Source organism: Scyliorhinus torazame, chromosome 4, assembly GCF_047496885.1.
Source record: "Scyliorhinus torazame isolate Kashiwa2021f chromosome 4, sScyTor2.1, whole genome shotgun sequence".
In the NCBI taxonomy this organism is placed as follows: domain Eukaryota; kingdom Metazoa; phylum Chordata; class Chondrichthyes; order Carcharhiniformes; family Scyliorhinidae; genus Scyliorhinus; species Scyliorhinus torazame.
In genome coordinates, this window is record NC_092710.1 from 296,482,797 (window position 1) to 296,503,728 (window position 20,932).

Here is a 20,932-nt window from a genome sequence, read left to right on the forward strand (position 1 = left end):
CAGTTGCGCGCGGTGCTACCCCCCTGACCCCTACCACACAGGCCGTGAATGATTCCCACCCCTACCATACACTACACCCTGAAATAGTTAACCCCGAGATAGTTACCGACACCCCGACCTGGTGTGACAAGTTTCTAACCTGGTATTCACTATCGTACATTGTAGAATCCCTTCTAGCATTGGCTACCGCGCTCGCACCCCGGTATACAACATGAGATCCCCTATTTTCGGTTTTCAACAGGCCCCCGAACCCCTTGATCTACAATAAAGGACATTCGTTTTGCGTCATTTGTAAATAAAGAATGATGTCTCATTTGCAAATTAAAGATTGTACAACTCTGTGTTTGACCGACAAGCCAGAGGAAAATGTGAATGCTGCTATTATTTTTGTATTGTTAGGAAGTTAGTATGATTGGATGTTTAAGTGAGTGTAGTTTATGGAAGATAGTTAGAGGTTCCGTTTTTTTAATGTTGTAATGCATGTCCCTGTTGTAACATAGCGCCACTTAGAACTGTCAGTTAAATTTTTTGTGCCTAGTTATGGTCAGTGTAGAGGCCATGGAAGAGTGCTTGCTGGGTCAGGAAGTGAAGATGATGCAGTTATGTGATCCTTCACGCTTCGCGTTAGGGATCACAAGGAGGGTGTGTAGCCACCTGGGTTGGCCACTTCCCGACTTAAAATGGAGATCCGCAAAGAATGCAGGGAAATTCAGTCAAGCCAGGAAAAATTAACAGGTGCAAAGTTTCCTGTGTATTAGAACTTGCAGAAACCCAGACAGCACTGAAACTAGCAATCATCCGCATATTAATGAGCGATCCCGGGAACAATTGAAACATTTAAGGTGAATAAGGCCAAGCCAGACTCCTCGGCGCCAGCAGGAGCCAAGACAAAGGAAGGCCAACGGACACTAAGGGACCACCCAGCGATCAGGGAACAGCTCCAGTATTGGAGAAATCGATCCAAGTGATCAGAACTTAGTCCAATCACTTGGAACCAGGTGCGGGGTCCGCCCAAAGGGGCAGGAAGCCCCTGGGGGCTATAAAGTAGAGCCCCCAAGTTCAATTCGTCCTTCTTGACAGGGTCACTCAGCAACTCAAATCAACCCTTGAGAGTGAACTGCCGAAGCTGCCGCATCAACCAAGTAAGTCTCCAGTCAACGCAGGCGACGAGATAGGCGCTCCTAGCTACCAGTCCAGACCAGCTTTTGAATCCTGCAGACTCAGATCGAACGAAAGGCCATTTGTTCCCCTGACCTGGTGGGCCAATTCCGAAGCTAAGTATAGGCCTTTTAGTCATAGAGAATAGTCTAGAAAGTAGAGTTTATGCATGAGTAGTGATTTACTGTGTATAATAAATGTGTTTTGATTTGAATCTTACTAATTGGTGTGTTGAGTTATTGATCAGTACTTGAACTTGAACTTCGTGGCGGTATCATAAAGATACCTGGCGACTCTAGAGCAAAGGTTATAGAAACAGAGCAAATTAAGTAAAGATACAACGGACAACATTTAAGAGCCAACCAAAAGTTAGCAACAGACTAGAGGACTGGGAAATCTTTAGGGGGCAACAGAAAGCTACTAAAAAAGCTATAAAGAAGAGTAAGATAGATTATGAGAGTAAACTTGCTCAGAATATAAAAACAGATAGTAAAAGTTTCTACATATATAAAACAAAAAAGAGTGGCTCAGGTAAATATTGGTCCTTTAGAGGATGAGAAAGGAGATTTAATAATGGGAGTTGAGGAAATGAACATGTTTTTTGGGTCGGTCTTCACAGTGGAAGACAGAAATAACATGCCAGTGACTGATGAAAATGAGGCTATGACAGGTGAGGACCTTGAGAGGATTGTTATCACTAAGGAGGTAGTGATGGGCAAGCTAATGGGGCTAAAGGTAGACAAGTCTCCTGGCCCCGATGGAATGCATCCCAGAGTGCTAAAAGAGATGGCTAGGGAAATTGCAAATGCACTAGTGATAATTTACCAAAATTCACTAGACTCTGGGGTGGTCCCGGCAGATTGGAAATTAGCAAACATGACACCACTGTTTAAAAAAGGAGGTAGGCAGAAAGCGGGTAATTATGGGCCAGTGAGCTTAACTTTGGTAGTAGGGAAGATGCTGGAATCTATCATCAAGGAAGAAATAGCGAGGCGTCTGGATGGAAATTGTCTCATTGGGCAGACGCAGCATGGGTTCATAAAGAGCAGGTCGTGCCTAATTAATTTAGTGGAATTTTTTGAGGACATTACCAGAGCGGTAGATAACAGGGAGCCGATGGATGTGGTATATCTGGATATCCAGAAAGCCTTTGACAAGGTGCCACATAAAAGGTTGCTGCATAAGATAAAGATGCATGGCATTAAGGGTAAAGTAGTAGCATGGATAGAGGAATGGTTAATTAATAGAAAGCAAAGAGTGGGGATTAATGGGTGTTTCTCTGGTTGGCAATCAGTAGCTAGAGGTGTCCCTCAGGGATCAGTGTTGGGCCCACAATTGTTCACAATTTACATAGATGATTTGGAGTTGGGGACCAAGGGCAATGTGTCCAAGTTTGCAGATGCCACGAAGATGAGTGGTAAAGCAAAAAGTGCAGAGGATACTGGAAGTCTACAGAGGGATTTGGATAGGCTAAGTGAATGGGCTAGGGTCTGGCAGATGGAATACAATGTTGACAAATGTGAAGTTATCCATTTTGGTAGGAATAACAGCAAAAGGGATTATTATTTAAATGAGAAAATATTAAAACATGCTGTGTGCAGAGAGACCTGAGTGTGCTAGTGCATGAGTCGCAAAAAGTTGGTTTATAGGTGCAACAGGTGATTAAGAAGGCGAATGGAATTTTGTCCTTCATTGCTAGAGGGATGGAGTTTAAGACTAGGGAGGTTATGCTGCAATTGTATAAGGTGTTAGTGAGGCCACACCTGGAGTGTTGTGTTCAGTTTTGGTCTCCTTACTTGAGAAAGGACGTACTGGCACTGGAGGGTGTGCAGAGGAGATTCACTAGGTTAATCCCAGAGCTGAAGGGGTTAATCCCAGAGCTGAAGGGATTACGAGGAGAGGTTGAGTAAACTGGGCCTGTACTCGTTGGAATTTAGAAGGATGAGGGGGGGATCTTATAGAAACATACAATTATGAAGGGGATAGATAGGATAGATGCGGGCAGGTTGTTTCCACTGGCGGGTGAAAGCAGAACTAGGGGGCATAGCCTCAAAATAAAGGGAAGTAGGTTTAGGACTGAGTTTAGGAGGAACTTCTTCACCCTAAGGGTTGTGAATCTATGGAATTTCTTGCCCAGTGAATCAGTAGAGGCTCCTTCATTAAATGTTTTTCAGATAAAGATAGATAGTTTTTTGAAGAATAAAGGGATTAAGGGTTATGGTGTTCAGGCCGGAAAGTAGAGCTGAGTCCACAAAAGATCAGCCATGATCTCATTGAATGGTGGAGCAGGCTTGAGGGGCCAGATGGCCTAATCCTGCTCCTGGTTCTTATGTAAGCGCTTTTAAATGTTTTTTCTTTATTATTTTATGGACTGTGGGTGTCACTGGAAGGCCAGCATTGGTTGCCCAGCCCTAATTTCTTTTGAACTGAGTGGCATCTGAGCCCACTGCCGTGGGTTGTGTTTATTAATGTCCTTCCCTAAAGGACACCAGTAAACCAGATGGTTTTTACAACAATAGATCATAGTTTCATGGTCACCATTTTGATGTGCAGGACACTCAAACAGCATTGTCAATGGGCCAAATCGGTGATCTCAAATCCTGCTCACTTATGCGCTATACGGAGATGGTTGGAAATTTGAAAGAAAATCAGAAAATGGTGGCAACATACAGCAGGTGGTCAGACAGCATCTGCAGTGAAGACAGTCAAGTTTATGCTCTAACTGCAGGCCCTTCTTGGATCATACTTATTGATTGCAATCAAAGTCAATGTCAGGGGAGGTGGTGGCATCGTGGTCTTGTTGCTGGACGAGTAATCCCAGACCCAGGGTACTGCTTTGGGTACCTGACTTGGAATCCCACAATGGCAGATGGTAAAATTTGAATTCAATAAAAAGTATAATGATGACTACGAACCTGTTGTTGATTGTCATAAAAAACCATCAGGTATCACTAATGCCCTTGAGGAAAGGAAATCTACATGTGACTCTAAAATCACAGCAATGTTGGCTCTTCAAATACACTCTGAGAATGGAACAATGAGGGATGGGCAATAACTCTCGACTCTGCCAGTGATGCCAACATCCCATGAATGAATTTTTAAAAATGCGATGGAACGAATAAATTGTAAATTTGCCCCACATTTTATTTAAACGGCCTGGAGCTTGGCGCAGAGATCCCCCGCCCCCCCACGAAAGGTGCCTCCAGAAGGCAATAAACAGACCACCTGTCACAGCAGCAGCACCGTCCCACCTCACACACACACAACTTAATAAAGTTCATTCTTGTTGACAGCCTGCAAAATGGCAGCCTCCAGAACGCCCTTGGTTTCCATCGGGCGTTTGTCGAGCCTTTTGAACGCTGAAACCCGTCGGTTAAAACACAAGTTGTGCCCGACAAACCGGGGCTCCTTTAAAGGTGAGGAAGGCGGTCAAGGTTGATGAGGCGGGGCCCCGGGGTCTGATCAGGCCGGGTGTCCCCGCCGCCATCCGTCGGTGCCGGTTCTGGGTGGACAGTGACCGGGTGGGAAAGGCCGGGAGACAGACAGCCCGACCGAGGGTGCGGAGTCCGTGTTGTAAACTATTTTCAATGTCATCAATCTACCTTAAAAGTGATACCTTTTAATAGGTCACATCCTCCTTGATTCAGCAACACCCAGCGAATGCGGTTGGCATAGTTGCTGTCCTGTAATTTTGGTCTCCGAATAATGGACAGGAAAAGTAGACATTGATCATGGAACAGGCTGAGCTGAGCCGGAAAATTCAATTACGGTTTAAAAAAAGAGGTAGCTGTTCAGCAAGGAGGTTGATGACTCAAGTTTAATCCTTTTATTTAAATCCCTGCATTCTCGGTAACGACAATACTGGTATAACGCTGCACCCTTCAATTCCAGCTTCTTGTGCAGATCGGATTTCTCTTCATTCCACCTTTTGCTCCCATGGCCTATAGCTGTCCAGTGTTAGAATTGTCTCCCGAAACCGCTCTGCCTCTCCCTCCTTTAAGATGCTGCTTAAAACTTATCTCTGGATATTACAACAATGGCAACATTTCAAAATTATTTATTGGCTGTATAATGCACGGATCTGTTGGGGTTGTCAACGATATTATGATGAATGCCAGATCTTTTGTGTTAAATAAAACTTATATATGTAGATAAGTTGTTGATGGCTGTCCAATTCTAAGACGAGGTGTCCTCAGGGTGGCAGTTTCTGCCATGGTCTTGATGTGAGTGAACAGGCCAATTCTTTTTTAAAAAAATGTATTTTATTTCAAACATATATACACAAACATTTAAACAGGCCAATTCTTGATCTGCGATCTTTGGGTTCATGGGGCTGGATGCCCTACGAGATAATGGGATCCGGATGTAAGGTTTTCTTCCTTTTCTTTCCTTCAATGCTGCTGCTTTGCCTCATCAGTGAGGCAATTTGACTGAAAGCATGATGCAGCTTGATGGACAATTTGTCGCCATTTAGAACAGTTGGTAGCAAGCTCCTCTCAGTTGTTAATGTCAATGTTGCTGTTTTTCAAGAGCTGCAGAGTGCCTTTGACATATTTTCTTTGTCCTCCCATGGAATGCTGCCCATTTGAGAGTTGAAAATACGGACTGGTGGGGACAATGCTTTTTGGACAGCTGGCATCATGTCCAGTCCAGTGTAGTTCATTTTTCAGGAGTTTTACTTGAAAGCTTGCGGAACTGGCTTCAGGAAGAACCCACATCCTTCACATTCCAATCTGCAATTATCTTGCAATTGTGTCTCTCCTATATGTGCTGTGATTGTGAACCAGCCTCCACTTCACCTGATGAAGGAGCAGTGCTCCGAAAGCTTGGATTTCAAATTAATCTGTTGGACTTTAACGTGCTGTTGTGAGATTTCTTACTGAGAAAGACAATGGCTGAGAAGCTGCACGATTCACGAGCATCTATTTTTTCTGGGTTCACTTCTCGGCCAGCAGAGCTTTTTATTACTCCTCACCTCTTCCAATTCCTTTCCAAACAGTCAGCCAACAGAGATCAAGGCTGTCAATGACTGTGTCGCAGTTGTCAGTGTCAATTGCTACATTCATATCTCGCTTGTAGGTGTCCTGGTAACAGAGGTGATCATGATGCAGTGGCGAATTCAGCATTCAGAAGGCCTTTGGGGAAATAGCCGTCATCCACCGATGAACGAGGCTGAGGCTAAGATGTTGTAGGCTTAGCACTGAGTGTGTGCTGATAAAAATTGCATGCCCCAGGACCTCTGAGTTGATGACATTGTCCTGTCAAGGGATGCCAAGGATATGTCTGAGACTCCAAAACTGCTCAGCCTTTTCTTCTGGCAAGCATGTGTTGTTCAGGTCTCATCACTGTCAAGGAGTGTGCTCCGGATGCAAGCTTGGTATACTCCCATTTGGTGTTCTCAGTCAAGATGCTGATGTTCCACATTCTCATGTAGCTTGGACAGAACAGCTGCAGCTTTTACAGTGCATGTGATGAATTCAGCATCAAGTGACAGGTTGCTGGTTATAATTGTGCCTCGATATGTGAAGCTATCAAGAACCTCCAGCGTAACAACATTCATGCTGATAGATGGCGATATGGCAGCATTCTGGACTATGTCAGGCATGAGAGGGTCTGCCCATTTGCCGCTGATGGTGTTGTTCGGCATTGTTAGCGAGAGCAAATCTTCGATGAGGGTTTGCCACATCTTTGTCTTGTGTGCAAGGCTGAGCAACTGTCATAGAATCACTACAGTGTAGAAGGAGGCCATTCGGCCCACTGAGTCTGCACCGATCTTCTGAACGAGCACTCTACCCATGCGGAGAAAGTTTTTGACTTGTAAATGTCGTAGCTCCTGTCCGTTTGGTAGTTCCAGTCTCTCCATCAACCCCACACACACACATACAAACGGTATAATGATTTTATCTATTTTTAGGAAAAAGGCCCTGGGGATGTTGTTTTCATATTACTGTATTTGTTTCCTGACAAGGGTGTACGATATGTGAGCACAGGCGAGGGTTGCCTGTTACCCTGTTTTGGCACCAACAATACTGTTTTGGTAATGTGGTTTGTGCATAGTCTTGCCCTTTTTTACAGGCTGTAATCTTGGATTTACAAAGAGAGAGTGCATTTATGACACCCTCACATTGTTTATAGAAAGGATGAGCAGAGCCACAGCAGAATGATGGGTGGATGGTTGGTATGATGGTGGTTGGTCAGGCTAGGTAAGTTCTCATTTGGATTGAGGAAAGCCCCCAGCTGGAGCTTTCTGTATTGAGTTCATGCTTGTGATGTACCTTCTCGGAGGAGTGCTCTGAGAGGCTGAGTCTTAATATGTTATGAATATCCTTTGTTTGATGACTCCTAAATGCACAAGGATACGAGGCTGGACCAGGTCCTGTACTGTGGTTGGTATTTTTTTGGAAAACCATTTTATTGAAGACATTTTCAATATAAACATAACCAAGAAATACACAAGCCAGCCGTGGTAACAGGAAACAAACCCCTCCCTCCCTGCACCCCACGAACAAACACCCGCCCCTTCCAGTTTTTCACCTCCCCATATGGAAAATAAAATGAACCCACCCCATCTCTAGCTGATGACGCAATACTCCTTAAAGAATACAACGCACAACTTCCACCTTGAGGTAAACACCTCCTCCGCGCCTCCACTGCGGTTGGAATTTTGTTGTCCTCTTATGTTTGGGACGTTCCTTCTTAGCTGAGATGTGATGAGAAGCTGAGTGAGTTCTGAATGAGAAGATTTTTCTTTTTGTCTGTGGTGAACGGCATGCACCAGAGGATCATGGGCTTATGGTTGTGTCCTGGTCCTTTTTATCCTAAGACCCTGTACTACTGGGAGTTTTCCTTTTTTATCCTGTCTTGGTTGATTCGTTGTGAGGCGCTGACCACACTGACTATAATCTGAACCTGTTGCGTGAATATTTGCTGGTCCTCTCTGTATAAATTTGTGGAATGATGATAATTCTGTACAGTGCCTGAGTTTGGAGGTTTTTTTTTGCACATTGTGGTGTAGATACAAAAAAGATAGGAGCAGGAGGAGGCCTTTGGGCCCTTCGAGCCTGCTCTGCCATTCATCACGATCATGACTGATCATCCAACTAAATAGCCTAATCCTGCTTTCTCCCTGTAGCCTTTGATCCCATTCTCCCCAAATGCTATATCCAGCCGTCTCTTTGAATATATTCAAAGTTTTAGCATCAATTACTTCCTGTGGCAATGAATTCGACAGGCTCACCACTCTTTGTGTGAAGAAGTGTCTACTTATCTCTGTCCAAAATGGTTTACCCTGAATCCTCAGGCTGTGACCCCTGGTTCTGGACACACCTATCATTGGTAACATCTTCCCTGCATCTACCCTGTCTCGTCCTGTTAGAATTTTATAAGTCTCTATGAGATCTCCCTTCATTCTTCTGAACTCCAGCGAGAACAATCCTAATCTAGTCAATCTCTCCTCATATGACAGTCCCGCCATCCCTGGAATCAGTCTGGTAAACCTTTGCTGCACTCCCTCGAGAGCAAGAACATCCTTCCTCAGAGAAGGAGACCAAAACTACACACAATACTCCAAGTGTGGCCTCACCAAGGCACTGTACAATTGCAGCAACACATCCCTGCTTCTATACTCGAAACCTCTCGCAATGAAGGCCAACATTCCTTCTTTATCGCCTGCTGCACCTCCATGCTTACCTTCAGCGAATGGTGCACAAGGACACCCAGGTTCCGCTGCACACTTCTCTCTCCCAATTTACAACCATTCAGGTAGTAATCTGCCTTCCTGTTTTTGCTTCCAAAATGAATAACCTCACACTTATCCAAATTATACTGCATCTGCCATTGGTTTGCCCACTCGCCCTACCTGTCCAGATCAAGCTGTAGGATCTCTGCATCCTCATCACAATTCACCCTCCCACCTAATTTGGTATCATCTGCAAACTTTGAGATGTTAGTACGTGTATGTACGTGTTCTTGCAATTTTTTTCTGTCATTTCTTTATTTCTGTTTTTGTGAGTTTAAAGAAGCCATGGTTGGCTCCTGCAAGGGTACAGACTGGTCTGATAGGAGGACATTACAGAGTGTTGTTGGTACTTCTGGAATTGAGAAGATATGTTCTGGTGCGCGTCTGAACATGGCACAAAGATCTTATCCTGAATTCTTATGGTCATTGTGGGCAATTGCTGTGGAGGAAGTTGTGCACCATTTTACCATGTTTTCATGGTTGGGTGGCACGGTCTCACGGCGCCAAGGTCCCGGGTTCGATCCCAGCCCCAGGTCCCTGTCCGTGTGGAGTTTGTACATTCTCCCTATGTCTGCGTGGGTCTCACTCTCACAACCCAAAGATGTGCAGGTAGATGAATTTAGCCTCGCTAAATTGCCCCTTAATTGGAAATTTTTTTGGGGTACTCTAAATTTGAAAGAATATATATATATATTACATTAAAAAAAAACTTTTTCCTGGCCTTGTCCTCCTCTCCCATCTTCTCCTGTAATGCGTATAGAGGTGCCAAGTAGAGTTTTGCTTAGTGATTATACTGCGCCATGCGTATTGCTGTTCTTCTGTCTTCCTCTGTACGTATGTTGAAACATTTTGGCTGTGCTGTACCATTCCTGTGGTTTTGTTGGGTAAATTGTTAAAATGGAAAAACTTCAATAAAAATACTTTTCTTAAAAAAAGAATTCTGTTGAGAGAGCCACATCTGGTGATGGTCAGTTCCAGTTGTTAGGCCCTGATCTTGGATGTCTCTAGGACCTCCTTGTGGTATGGTTTGTTTTGCCAGAAGGTGTTAGTTAACAGAGTTTGTGGTAGCATTAAAGCTCAAGTAGTCTCTATCTGTTTTCATTTATCTTTCCCAGACATTGATGTCTGAGGCAGGAAGGCCATGCCCCAGGATCTGTTTTTGCTCCTGTGGTAGCAGGGCCATTTTCCTCATAGAACTGGTCTTTCATCTCAGTAGTGAAGCACAGCATTTGATTTTTTTCTAGCTCCTTTTCTGGCCACAAGATGTCCAAAAGCACTTCATAGCCAATTGCGTGCAAGTTAAACGGAGTCACTTTTTTAAGGTAGGAAATGCAGCAACCAATTTACGCACCGGAAGGACTTGTGAACAGCAGTATAATAATGACCAGATCATCTGTTTTGTAATGTTTTGATTGTGGGATAAGTATTGGGTAGGATACCAGCATTAACCCGAGTGTCTTGAATCTTTTACGTTCACTGAAAGAGCAGGCAGGGTCTTGGTTTAATGTTTGATTCGAAAGACAGCACTCCCGACAATCCCCTGACAGTCAAGCAGCCCCCCAGTACTCCAATGGCATGTCAGTCTTGATTGTTGTAATCAAGTCCTGGAGAGGGACTTAAATCCAGAATCTTCTGACTCGGGCGACAGCAATGCTAGGCGGTGTGTACCACTGATGTCTGCTTATGTACAGGTCCTTTGAGATTAGGAATTACAAGATTACCATGTTCAATTTACCCATATCAACGAACCAATTTTGAGTTGTCACCCAAATTGACGTGAACAGTTGTTTCCACAGATTCAGTTGTCTGACTCTGTCAAAAGCCTTTCAGAGGGTTGGTGCAGACTCGATGGACCAAATGGCCTCCTTCTGCACTTGTGGAATTTTATGGTTCTATGATCATGGCTGATTCTCTATCTAACTGTACTCTTGATGCCTTTACAGTCTAGAAATCTATCTATTTCCTCCTTCAGTATACTCTGTGACTTTGCTTCTAAAGCCTTCTGAGGTAAAGAATTCCAGTGGTTCACCACCCTCTGAGCGAAGAAGCTTTTCCTCATCTCATTTCTGAATGGCCTATCCCATAGCCAGGGACTATGACCCCTTGTTCCAGATCTCCAGAAGGAACAACAATCCTGCACCCAGTCCATCAACCCGATCGGAATTTCATATGTTTCAATGAGACCCCCTCTCATTCTTCTAAATTCCAGTGAATATAGGCCTTGTCAACCCAATCTCTCTTTGTATGACAATCCTTTTTTTTATTCGTCCATGTGATATGGGCATTGCTGGCTGGGCCAGCATTTACTGCCTATCCCTGAAGGCATATGAATAAATTGGATCTTTCTGTTTCATTAATGTTGATTGAGGGAGGAAAATTGATCCATTGGAAAATCACTTTCACTCACACAGGCCAAGAATTTCCGTTGGAGTCAAGTAAGGATAACATATTTCCTTCCCCAAAGGATATTAGTGAACCAGATGGATTTTTACAACAATCGTCATTACACTTTTAATTCCAGATTTTTATTGAACTCAAATTTCACCAACTGCCCTGGTCCCCAGAGCATTACCCTGGGCCTCTACTGGTCCAGTGAAAATACCACTACACCACTACCTCCCCGAAGAGATTAAGCTGTTTTCTGACCTCTATTTCTTTCCAACCAATGTTACGATTCATTGAGTATGACAGTGCTGACATTTGCCGCCAGCAGCTTTTATACCCTGCCTATCACGTAATGTCTTCCATGTACTTTTGTAAAGATCCCCGGAGAGACTTAACATTTCAAAAGGTATTTCATTCCAGTGACCAACTAAAATCAATGGCCAATTGCATTGCTTGCCGGCTATTCCTCCACAGAACCTAGCATGGGGGTGTGTCCTCGGCGGGATCAGAAGATCCCACCAGCGGGAAGGGACGGAAAATCCTGGCCTGTGTGAGTGAAAGTGATTTTTCTGTGGAAGAATTTTCCGCCCTCAATCAACACCAACCGAAACAGAAAGATCCGATTTATTCATATGCAATTTTGGGGTGTGAAAATTGGCTGCATTTTAAAAGTAATCCACAGCTTGTAAATCACCGCGAAACATCCTGAGAATGGGATAAAGCCCTTTTATAAATCCAACTTCTTTCTTTTTGTACTTGTTCATGTATTTTGTCATAACTTATGTCTCCAGACGTAGTCAATTAAAAATCCTCCCACAATAATTGGTTCAGACCTTTGAATGTATCCTTCAAATACAATTGAAGCTTTGGCAGCAAGAGATCTCTTTCTAAAGCGCTCCATCATCTTGAGAGAACCTGCAATCCACGTGAGGAGTGTTTTAGGGTTGTGATAATTCAGTCAGTGACCTGGTTGGAATTTTGCAAAGAGTGTCTTTTTCCTTTTCTTATAAACTGCATGTTCGTGCCCATGCGCTTTTGCAACCAAATACTGGAGAGCACTATGCCTGAAGCAAGTAGTGAGATGTGCCGTGGTAAAGGATGCTTTTTCTTTCCTGAATGCTCTGTTTGCTTATCAACAGTTTAGAAATATATTTGGAGCAGTGAAAGTTGTCTTCTCCACAACAAAGCACATTTTGCTATATTTATGATGTTCTAAATCCTCCAGTGTTCTTGGGATGTAACTCAATCATGCATTCTATCTTGAACTCTGTGACCCTCTTCCCAGGCTCTGGAAATTCTGCTCTTTCACTGATCATTAGGCAGTGTGAGAGAGCAGTCCAGTTCTGATTATTTTTTATTTTCCCTGCCACCCCTGTGGGAAAGTGTATCTGTTTTTTGTTGACCCTGTATGGCAGTCTTTTTAACTTGTGCAAAATCTAGGTAATTGGTGTTTTGTATAGATCAAGTTCAATGTGACTTATTTTTAAAAATAGCCAAGTTGTAGTTCGGCGCAATTATAATATTCCGTCCAATTTTTAGTGAGGCACAATTTATTGACCGGACAGTTCAGAAGATTACATTTCAGAGAGCAGCCATTGAAAGAAGAAAACATAAAGCATCTATATTGAACTTTGTGGTTATGTGCCACTTGCAGGAAAAATCATTTTGGTGGCCATTGTACAGAAAAGGGATCCCTGGGTCACAATCGATTGATTACGGATGGTGCAGAAAAGGGTGCACTTCAGATTAAAGGGATCGTGCATTTTGCTGTGACCTTGACCTGAAAAGATATATCACGCCAAAATCCAAAGATTGTGACAGGCCCAGAAGAGGCATTAATAAATTGAGCAAATCTATTCAGTCTGTTTCCAGTCGGTGAGATGCTCAGTCCCACTTTTAATTAGTGAGTACTTAATCTGCAAATTAATATGAAAGAATTGTTATGGTGCAGGAGGAGGCCAATTTGCCCATTGTCTTTTGATTAAGCAACTCGCCTAGTGCTATTCCCCAGCCTTGTCCATGCAACGCTGCCCTTTCTTCCCTTCCAGATAAGTGTCTAATTCCCTTTGAATCTTCAATTGAACTTGCCTTCACCACACTATCAGGCAACGCATTCCAAACCCAAACCACTCACTGTGTGAAAAAGCTTTTCCGCCTATCACTTTTTTGCTTCTTTTACTACTTACTTCAAATCTGAGAGTTCATTCTCGATCCTTTCACAAATGGGAACAGCTTTTCCCTATCTATTCTGTCCAGACCACTCATTGTTTTGAATGTCTCTATCAAATCTCCTCTCGCCCCTCTCCAAGGAAAACAGTCACAAATTCCCCAGGACTGTCAGCCGCTCCAATTGTCCAACAGATTTGTGCTTCCTTCAGCTTGTTTGAATCCTTCAGCTTGTTTGTATGAGAGTGGGTAGATTGTTTGTATGAGAGTGGGCACTGCAGGGTGGATGAGCTGACTGACCATGGCACTGAGGTACAGGATGCCATTCAAGTGGGTGGAGAACATAAGAATGTAGTGGTAGGAAGGGACAGCAAAGTGAGGGGGTTTGACACTGTTTTCTATAGCAAGGAGCCAGAGTCCAGATGATTGCCCGGTGCCAGGGTTCAGGACATCTGCTCTGGGTTGGAGAGGAACTTGGGGTGGGGAGGGTGGATCCTGTTGTAGTGGTCCATGTCTGCACCTATGACGTAGGTAGAAAGAGGTTCTACGTAGAGAGTTTGAGGAGCTAGGCATTAAATTCAACAACAGAACCTCTAAGGTTATAATCTCTGGATTATTACCTGAGCCATGTGCAAATTGGGATGGAGTGCATAAAATTAGAGATGAATACAAGGTTCAAAGACTGGTGTGGGAGAAGTAGGTTACAGTTTTTGGGGCACTGGCATCAGTACTGGGGAAATTGGGGGATGTACCTGTGGGATGGCCTACATCTGAGCCATGCTGGGACCAGTGTTCTTGCAAACTGCATAACTAAAGAAGTTGGGAGGGCTTTAAACTAAATAGAGGGCGGATGGTTCTGAAGAGAGGGTGCATAGGTTACAAAGGAAAAGGATATGGCAGCATTACAAGACCGCTATTTAAGTTAGGACACCCACAGTGTGACCGGAAGGGGCAGAGTGTACAAACATTTAAAAAACAGCAGCAGATAGGGTGAAAGGGGAAAAATGTTAAAAAGGCAAAAGTAATGACTCTTTGCAAAATAAATGAATTAACACAAGTTGACGTTAATGGGTATGATCTTATAGAGTTGAGATAAATGGGGCATTTTCAGGATGGTAACCTGTAACTAGTGGAGTGCTACAGGGATCCGTGTTGGGACCACAATTATTTACAGTATATATTAATGACTTGGATGAGGGAAGTGAGTGTACTATTGCCAAGTTTGCGGATGACACAGAAGTAGGTGGGCAGGCAAGTGATGTGAATGGCACAATAGTCTACAGAGGGCTATAGACAGGTTAGGTGAGAGGGCAGTAGAGCGGAGTTGCTGATTGGCTGTTGCGGGGAAATTCTGCATCTGTGCATTGCGGTCACTGCATCCAGAAAGTGTACCTGAGCAAGACACCCTAGGTGTTCAAGTCAAGGCAAGCGTCCAGCAGAGGGCAGTAGAGCGGATCTGCTGATTGGCTGTTGCGGGGAAAATTTGCATCCGTGCATTGCGATCACTGCATCCAAAAGGTGGTTTGTGGAGGAGCTGTTGTCAAGTGACAGTTAAACCTGAAACACTTCTTCAGTGTTTCACTCCCTATCTCCTCCTCTAACACAAAAAAAAGACAATCACTGTAAGGAACCCAGCCGAGTAACGATCAAGAGGTAGACTCGAGGGCAGGTAGAAGTAGAAAGAAGTTGAACTGTGACGTCACAGCCTGCAGGTAAGTGATTGGCTGTGACTGGTAAGTCGTTTTTCTTTTCCCAGAGGTGTTATCGTGTGGGGCGCAGTGGTTGCTGAGTGAGTGCTTGCTGAGAAGGGGAGTAAATTTTTAAAAAACCTTACTGTTGGGAGTGTAAAAATGGCAGGAGATCCCAGACCCGTGTTATGCTCCTCTTGCTCAATGTGGGAGTTCAGGGATGCGGCCGATGCCCCTGACTCCTTCATATGCGGGAAGTGTGTCCAGCTGCAGCTCCTGTTAGACCGCATGCCGGCTCTGGAGCTGCGGATGGACTCACTTTGGAGCATCCGCGATGCTGAGGAGGTCGTGGATAGCACGTTCAGTGAGTTGGTCACACTGCAGATTAGGATTGGTAAGGGAGACAGGGAATGGGTGACCAAAAGGCAGAGAAAGAGCAGGAAGGCAGTGCAGGTGTCCCCTGCGGTCATCTCCCTCCAAAACAGATATACCGTTTTGGATACTGTTGGGGGAGATGACTCACCAGGGGAAGGCAGTAGTAGCCAGGCTCATGGCACGTGGCTGGCTCTGCTGCACAGAAGGGCGGGAGAAAGACTGGCAGGGCTATAGTCATAGGGGATTCAATCGTAAGGGGAGTAGACAGGCGTTTCTGTGGTCGAAAACGAGACTCCCGAATGGTATGATGGTATGTTGCCTCCCGAGTGCACGGGTCAGGGATGTCCCAGATCGGCTGCAGGACATACTGAAGGGGGAGGGTGAACAGCCAGTTGTCGTGGTGCATATAGGCACCAACGATCTAAGTAAAAAACGGGATGAGGCCCTACAATCAGAATTTAGGGAGTTAGGAGATAAGTTTTAAAAAGTAGGACCTCAAAGGTAGTAATCTCAGGATTGCTACCAGTGCCACGAGACAGTCCGAGTAGAAATTCAAGAATAGTCAGAATGAATACATGGCTTGAGAGATGGTGCAGGAGGGAGGGGTTCAGATTTTTGGGATATTGGAACCGGTTCTGGGGGCGGTGGGACCATTACAAATTGGATGATCTACACCTGGGCAGGACTAGAACCAATGTCCTAGGGGGTGCTTTTGCTAACACTTTTGGGGAGGTTTTAAACTAATGTGGCAGGGGAATGGGAACCAGATTAGGAAGCTGGAGGTCAGTAAAGAGGCAGCAACTAAAGCCAGTAAGGTACTAGATAATAAACTCAATGTGACTAAGGGGAAGAGTAGACAGGGAAGAGATGATGAACGCAAAGGGACAGGTGGTCTGAGGTGCATTTGTTTCAATGCGAGAAGTGTAGCAGGTAAGGCAAATGAACTTAGGGCTTGGATTAGTACCTGGGAATATGATGTTATTGGTATTACTGAGACTTGGTTGAGGGAAGGGCAAGACTGGCAACTAAATATCCCAAGGTATAGATGCTTCAGGAGGGATAGAGAGGGAGGTAAAAGGGGTGGAAGAGTTGCATTACTGGTCAGAGATGATATCACAGCTGTGATTAAGGAGGGCATGATGGAAGATTCGAGCACTGAGGCAATGTGGGTAGAGCTAAGAAATAGGAAGGGTGCATTGTTGGGACTTTACTACAGGCCTCCCAAAAGCGAGTGTGAAGTAGAGGTACAAATATGTAGACAGATTATAGAAAAATGTAGGAGCAATAGGGTGGTCGTGATGGGAGATTTTAACTTCCCCAACATTGAATGGGACTCATGTAGTGTTGGAGGCGTAGATGGAGCAGAATTTGTAAGGAACATCCAGGAGAGTTTTTTTAGAGCAGTATGTAAATAGTCCAACTCGGGAAGGGGACATACTGGACCTGGTATTGGGGAATGATCCTGGCCAGGTGGTTGAAGTTTCAGTTGGTGATTACTTTGGGAATAGCGATCACAATTCCGTAAGTTTTAGAATACTCGTGGACAAAGACGAGAGTGGTCCTAAAGGAAGAGTGCTAAATTGGGGAAAGGCCAAGTATAACAAAATTCGGCAGGAGCTAGGGAATGTGGATTGGGAGCAGCTGTTTAAGGGTAAATCCACATTTGAATTGTGGGAGTCTTTTAAGGAAAGGTTGATTTTAGAGTACAGGACAGACATGTCCCTGTGAAAATGAGGGATAGAAATGGCAAGATTAGGGAACCATGGATGATGGGTGGAATTGTGAGACTAGCTAAGATGAAAAAGGAAGCATACATAAGATCTAGGCGACTTAAAACTGATGAAGCTTTGGAGGAATATCGGGAAAGTAGGACAAATCTCAAACGCACAATAAAGAGGGCTAAAAGGGGTCATGAAATATCTTTGGCTAACAGGGTTAAGGAAAATCCCAAAGCCTTTTATGCGTATATAAGGAGCAAGAGGGTAACTAGAGAAAGGATTGGCCTACTCAAAGACAAAAGGGAATTTATGCGTGTAGTCAGAGGAAATGGGTGAGATTCTTAATGAGTACTTTGCATCGGTATTCACCAAGGAGCGGGACATGGCGGATGTTGAGGCTAGGGATGGATGCTTAAATACTCTAAGTCAAGTCGGCATAAGGAAGGGGGAAGTTTTGGGTATTCTAAAAGGCATTAAGGTGGACAAGTCCCCAGGTCCGGATGGGATCTATCCCAGGTTACTGAGGGAAGCGAGGGACGAAATAGCTGGGGCCTTAATAGATATCTTTGCAGCATCCTTGAGCACGGGTGAGGTCCCGGAGGACTGGAGAATTGCTAATGTTGTCCCTTTGTTTAAGAAAGGTAGCAGGGATAATCCAGGGAATTATAAACCTGTGAGCTTGGCATCAGTGGTAGGCAAACTGTTGGAGAAGATACTGAGGGCTAGGATCTATTCACATTTGGAAGAAAATAGACTTATCAGTGATAGGCAGCATGGTTTTGTGCAGGGAAGGTCATGTCTTACAAACCTAATAGAATTCTTTGAGGAAGTGACAAAGTTAATTGATGAGGTAAGGGCTGTAGATGTCATATACATGGACTTCAGTAAGGCGTTTGATAAAGTTTCCCATAGCAGGCTGATTGAAAAAGTGAAATCGGATGGGGTTCAGGGTATACTCGCTATATGGATAAAGAACTGGCTGGGCAACAGGAGACAGAGAGGAGTGGTGGAAGGGAGTGTCTCAAAATGGAGAAAGGTGACTAGTGGTGTTCCACAGGGATCCGTGCTCGGACCACTGTTGTTTGTGATATACATAAATGATCTGGACGAAGGTATAGGTGGTCTGATTAGCAAGTTTGCAGATGATACTAAGATTGGTGGAGTTGCAGATAGCGAGGAGGACTGTCGGAGAATACAGCAAAATATAAATAGGTTGGAGAGTTGGGCAGAGAAATGGCAGATGGAGTTCAATCCAGGCAAATGCGAGATGATGCATTTTGGAAGATCTAATTCAAGAGCGGACTATACGGTCAATGGAAGAGTCCTGGGGAAAATTGATGTACAGAGAGATTTGGGAGTTCAGGCCCATTGTACCCTGAAGGTGGCAACGCAGGTCGATAAGAGTGGTCAAGAAGGCATGCAGCATGCTTGCCTTCCTCGGACGGGGTATTGAGTACAAGAGTCGGCAGGTCATGTTACAGTTGTATAGGACTTTGGTTAGGCCACATTTGGAATACAGTGTGCAGTTCTGGTCTCCACATTACCAGAAGGATGAGGGTGCAAAGGAGGTTCACCAGGATGTTGCCTGGTATGGAGGGTGCTAGCTATGAAGAAAGGTTGAGTAGATTAGGATTGTTTTTGTTGGAAAGACAGAGGTTGAGGGGGGACAAAATTATGAGAGGTATGGACAGGGTGGATAGCAACAAGCTTTTTCCAAGAGTGGGGGTGTCAATTACAAGGGGTCACGATTTCAAGGTGAGAGGGGGAAAGTTTAAGGGAGATCTGCGTGGAAAGTTTTTTACGCAGAGGGTGGTGGGTGCCTGGGACGCCTTGCCAGCGGAGGTGGTAGAGGCGGGCACGATAGCATCATTTAAGATGCATCTAGACAGATATATGAACGGACGGGGAACAGAGGGAAGTAGATCCTTAGAAAATAGAAGACAGGTTTAGATAAAGGATCTGGATCGGCGCAGGCTGGGAGGGCCGAAGGGCCTGTTCCTGTGCTGTAATTTTCTTTGTCCTTTGTTCTTGATAGAATATAATGTAGGCAAATGTGAAGTTATGCACTTTGGTAGGAAGAATAAAGGAGCTGAATATTTAAATCAGAAAAGACTGCAGAAAACTGCAGCTCAGAGGGATTTGGGGGTCTTCATGCATCAATCACAAAAAGCTGCCATACAAGTTCAGCAGGTAATTGGGAAGGCAAATGGAGTGTTGGCCTTTATTTCAAAAGGAATGGAGTATAAAAATAGGGAAGTCATGCTAAAACTATCCAAGGCAGTCGTTAGAGCACACCTGAGTGTTGTGAACCATTTGGTCCCTTTTTATCTCAGGAAAGATATACTGGCATTGGATGCCGTCCAGAGGAGGTTCACTAGGTTGACCCCAGGTATGGGGGGATTTTCTTATGAGGAGAGGTTGAGTAGATTGGGTCTGTACTCATTGGAGTTTAGAATAATGAAAGGTAGAATAATGTAGGTCATTGAGACCTACAGGATTATCAGGGGGCTTGACAGGGTAGTTGCTGAGAGGTTGTTTCCTCTCTTAGGAGAGGTTACTGATCAAGATGTTAAGATTCAAAACAGAGGTATAAAAGCCAACATAAGTGTACTTTTACCTGAATGCTCGTAGTATTCGGAATAAGGTAAATGAGTTGATGGCGCAAATCATCGTGAATGACTATGATTTAGTGGCCATTACTGAAACATGGTTAAAGGATGGTCACGACTGGGAGTTAAGTATCCGAAGGTATCAAACTATTCGGAAGGACAGAGTGGATGGTAAGGGAGGTAGTGTAGCTCTGTTATTTAAGGATGACATCCGGGCAATAGTAAGGGATGACATCGGTGCTATGTAGGATAAGGTTGAATCCATTTGGGTGGAAATCAGGAATAGTAAGGCGAAAAAGTCACTGATAGGAGTAGTCTGGAGGCCACCAAATAGTAACATTATGGTGGGGCAGGCAATAAACAAAGAAATAACTGATGCATGTAGAAATAGTACAGCAGTTATCATGGGGGATTTTAATCTACATGTCGATTGGTTTAACCAGGTAGTCAAGACAGCCTTGAGGAGGAGTTTATAGAATATATCCGCGATAGTTTCCTAGAACAGTATGTAATGGAACCTACGAGGGAAGAAGCGGTCCTCGATCTGGTCCTGTATAATAAGACAGGATTGATTAATGATCTCATAGTTAGGGATCCTCTCGGAAGGAGCGATCACAATATGGTGGAATTTAAAATACAGATGGAGGGTGAGAAGGTAAAATCAAACACTCGTGTTTTGTGCTTAAACAAAGATTACAATGGGATGAGAGAAGAACTAGCTAAGGTAGACTGGGAGCAAAGACTTTATGATGAAACAGTGGAGAACCTTCCAAGCGATTTTTCACAGTGCTCAGCAAAGGTTTATACCAACAAAAAGGAGGGATGGTGGAAAGAGGGAAAATTGACCATGGATATCTAAGGAAATAAGGGAGAGTATCAAATTGAAGGATAAAGCATACAAAGTGGCAAAGATTAGTGGGAGACTAGAGGACTGGGAAATCTTTAGGGGGCAACAGAAAGCTACTAAAAAAGCTATAAAGAAGAGTAAGATAGATTATGAGAGTAAACTTGCTCAGAATATTAAAACAGACAGTAAAAGTTTCTACAAATATATAAAACAAAAAAGAGTGGCAAAGGTAAATATTGGTCCTTTAG

The 20,932-nt window shown here is 44.1% G+C and overlaps 1 protein-coding gene across 3 annotated transcripts in view; it reads left to right on the plus strand.

Moving 5' to 3' along the window:
* Nucleotides 1–4,439: 4,439 nt before the first annotated feature.
* afg1lb (AFG1 like ATPase b) overlaps nt 4,440–20,932 on the plus strand; it is a 267,168-nt gene continuing 250,675 nt past the window's right edge. For all 3 annotated transcript variants that reach the window (XM_072499963.1, XM_072499964.1, XM_072499965.1), the window contains exon 1: nt 4,440–4,574. In XM_072499963.1, the coding sequence (XP_072356064.1) occupies nt 4,460–4,574 (115 nt within the window). In that variant the 5' untranslated portion in view covers nt 4,440–4,459. The remainder of the gene's footprint in view (nt 4,575–20,932) is intronic.